General features: G+C 36.3%; 1 protein-coding gene across 1 annotated transcript; it reads left to right on the top strand.

The window, feature by feature from the left end:
- The first annotated feature begins 2,400 nt into the window (after nt 1-2,400).
- On the top strand, nt 2,401-3,498 carry LOC111877794 (cucumber peeling cupredoxin-like). The gene has a single exon (XM_023874296.3). The coding sequence runs from the start codon at nt 2,515-2,517 to the stop codon at nt 3,220-3,222; it is 708 nt and encodes a 235-aa protein (XP_023730064.1). The 5' UTR covers nt 2,401-2,514; the 3' UTR covers nt 3,223-3,498.
- Nucleotides 3,499-3,782: the final 284 nt, after the last annotated feature.

Raw genomic sequence — 3,782 nt, 5'->3', positions numbered from 1 at the left:
CTCACACTAGTAGTCCTTGAATGCACCAGCGAATATCTCATTCACACTTGTAGTTACTTTGTTCACCTAATACACACAAAAAAGATATCATAAAGACCTCATTTTCCTTTTGACTTTTTACAAATTTTCACTTGTAGTTACGCTGAAGTTGTTATTGCATTGGTTATGTCACTGTCATATACATCTCGAAGTCCATGGTTATTACATATGTAGACAATCACACCCTTGTGCTTCCTTTGGGAAAAAGACCAGCACTGCATCAGAATTTTATTGTCTTTTAAAAAAAAATCTCCAAAATGAAGCCTAAATTCTATAAAATATTAGTTATTATTGAAAAATTCCAAGACAAAAGCCATCAACATTGTCTCCCCTTAAAGTGTGAATTGCTTGCTTCATAACAATTGGAATTGCAAAAAGTAGTTTGTTAGAAGTTAGAAGCAATCTTTGTTTATTATGCATTTTTATTTTTTCCTAAAAGGTGTACAAAATAATTCAGTAAAAGAATTAGATAAAGAGTCCTATGATATATACCATAATTATTTAATCCATGGTTTCCTATCGATAGAGTACTGCATAATAAACATCACACACAGACACACACACACAAACAATGTTACCATAAATAAGGAAACTTAATAAGGAGAAATTAATCTAAACTGCCACACAATTATGTTATAACATACCTTACATTAACTAAATCAGATTCAAGAAACATAAGTAAAAAAATACCTTAAGCAAGATGCAAATTGTAATCCCTAAGAAGAACCGAGTAAAGTCCATCATTAGGGGTTAGTGTGACTCTTTTCAGTAACAATAAGATTCAGATAATCTCTCATATCTAAACAGCTCTTTACCAGTCCAAAGTTGTATTGGCTGCAACCAAAATAGTAAAATAAACCAATGTCAAAAACAAGTAAAATAATTGACATAAATATCTCTAATGTCAAACACAGATAGAACAATTGACATAAATATGAGATGCAAGAGCAACTGCAAGTTCTGTTATGTTATCTTGCCTTGGCCCTTGAGTATAACAGGAGTTGGAAAATCAAGAGGATCCATTGCAAAACCCATATAACAACACATAAGTGCAAATGAGGCACAATCATATAACATGTCCTTTATTGTTATAAGAAAGGAAGATGTCAAAAAATCATGCGTTGATGCAACCAAAAATCTCCCCATTCTTTGGTGTGCATAGATTGTTTTGAGCTTGCGTGATTGGAAAACAAATTATATGTGATATCGTAATTTATTATTACTAATGTAATGGATTGAAAGTGCATTTGAAGTGGTTAATTGACATGATTACCCCTATAAGCATAAGAGCCTCAGTTGAAGCCTCTTTTGTTTGTGGAATATGCATATTCATCTCATCACCATCAAAATCAACATCGTTTGCCTGCAAAAAATTAAAACAATTTTAAAACAAAAAATAGATTAGATTTATGATCAAAGAAATGGAATTTCATACAAAAGCATACCTATTGTCATGAAGATAGCTTCAGTTAGACATTTCACCATACACCTAACATGCACCTGCTCGATTTTTATCTGATCATGCGTGTAATTCGGCAGTTATCCCATTGAAAACACAACTTATTTATAGCATCTTTTATAAACAAAATAAAATGGTGAAATGGGTTCAAATCGATGTATTTATGAAGATTAAAGCTAATATCAGATGCCCACAAAAGGAGTCACATATTGTAAAACTTGGACATATATACAATCTTAAATTTATAATTTTCAACTACATCTTAATTTTACCCTTCAATTGAAAAGGGCCACATACCTTGCTAAGCAATTCGATGATTGGTATATGAGAATAAGGAACAATAACTTCAAGAATTGTGTTTGACACTCCAACAACCGCCGCCAACCACCCTAACGCCTGAATTTGAAGAGTAAAACGCATATCAATATCCAATTGTATGTGTTTTCTGAATTTATATAGAATAAAATAGCGGCTGACCTATGAAGGCGCCGACCAAAACACCTCCCTTGCAGACCCCAAAGACAACAACACCGACAATCCCCGTTGTTTCCTTCACCTTCACAATCATCGTCAAGAACAATGGCTAACCAAACCTCCACAAAAAATCTCTATTACTCTCTACTTGTCTCTCTCACTCCTGCGTTGTCCAGTTGATGTTTTGTGTTGAAGGCAGATCCACTCAAACGTGATTTCTTACTTTGAAGCCCCATCAATGCCTGAGTCGGAGTTTCGTCGTTGTCCCTTTTCTTCTCTATGCAAAAATCGTAGGCTGCAACGATTAATCTCGTCTATCTTATCTTATCTGTAACAGAAATTCAATGATTAAATGGCCAAAAAAGAATCCGAGTCGACTTGTTAACCGATTGACAGGAAGGCATATGAGAAGAAGCGGGGAGGCGGTCGGGTGGTTTTAGGGAATTTTGTTCGGAATAGGGAATAGATGTGTGCATTTCATATGTAATACCCATAAAATATTGTGGCCAAAGTATGAAGTCGAAGAAGTATACTATTCCTAAATGCGATGGGAATTAATATATGTATATAATTTAGTGGGGTTCATGTCAGTAATGGTTGCATGCATGCACCTTCACGACACCACAGTGCAGACGACCAGGCATGTTGTTGGTGACGCCTTGGGATGGACCATTCTTTCTGGCAGGGCATCTGCTTATACCACTTGGGTATCACTTCAAACATTCACCGTCGACGACATTCTCGCCTTTAACTTCACCAACGGAGATCACGACGTTGCGGAGGTTTCAGCAACGGCGTACGACCCATGCACAACCACCAATCCCATCTCCCTTGCAACCACTGGCCCCGCCTCCCTTACCTTGACCATCGACGGAACCCACTATTACATCTGCACATTCACAAGCCACTGCCAACTTTGTCAGAAGTTAACCATCAACGTCTCCGCTGACGCATCTACCACTCCACCATCAGCAACACCCACAACATCGGCGTCTCCACCTACCACCATTCCTACACCTCAAACACTTGTACCCACAACATCAGCATCTCCACCGACCACCACCCCCACAACACCCGATGTTCCTTGTCTCCCCACCTCATCTCCAAGCTCCAGCCCATCATCACCACCAACCGTCGTAACGTCTGACAGGATCACTCCACCTCCACCACCTATTGGAGGAGCTCCATCTTTCTCTGCCATGGTATCTGCCAGTTTCTTGATAATTGGCTTGACTTTCTTGAACTATTAAATTTGAGAAGGAAGAGATACACTTATTTATCCTGTTTATCTACACAATATTTTAATATTGTTTTCGTTCACGATCACTATATGTTTTTTTGTCCTATATTTGTTGTGGGGAAGTAATTCGTACACAACAATTTTTAGCCATACACAACAATTTATGCATTATTGAGTTGTACAGTACAACATTTTAAAACACCAATTGTTGTGTATGGAGAAAAATTGTTGTGTACAAATCATCTCCTTTTGTTGTGAGGCCTCATCAAAATAAATAAAGATTGAATATTTTGTTTTATTTTGGAATTTATCTGGATTTTAACCTTTTCTTATTTACTGTAAAAATCATTAGGTAGTAAGTAATCGTTCGATTAGGGTTTAAGTATTAATCGACCAAAGTGAGGATTAATCATGGATTAATGCGAGATCCTAAATCATAAAAGTAAGTTATCTTTTAAAAGATCAAAATTACAAATATTCTAACAAAATAAATAAATAATCATAAAAACCCATATTCTAGTTTTTAACATCATTACGACGAGGGAGATAGACAAACATATGTGAGAGGTA

This window comes from Lactuca sativa, chromosome 7 (assembly GCF_002870075.4).
Source record: "Lactuca sativa cultivar Salinas chromosome 7, Lsat_Salinas_v11, whole genome shotgun sequence".
Taxonomy (NCBI): domain Eukaryota; kingdom Viridiplantae; phylum Streptophyta; class Magnoliopsida; order Asterales; family Asteraceae; genus Lactuca; species Lactuca sativa.
Note: the sequence above shows the minus strand (reverse complement) of the source record. Positions and strands in the feature narration are given on the sequence as shown.

Excerpts from the sequence above, each read along its gene's own strand:
- LOC111877794 (XM_023874296.3), top strand. The coding sequence starts at position 2,515 with ATGCGATGGGAATTAATATATGTATATAATTTAGTGGGGTTCATGTCA.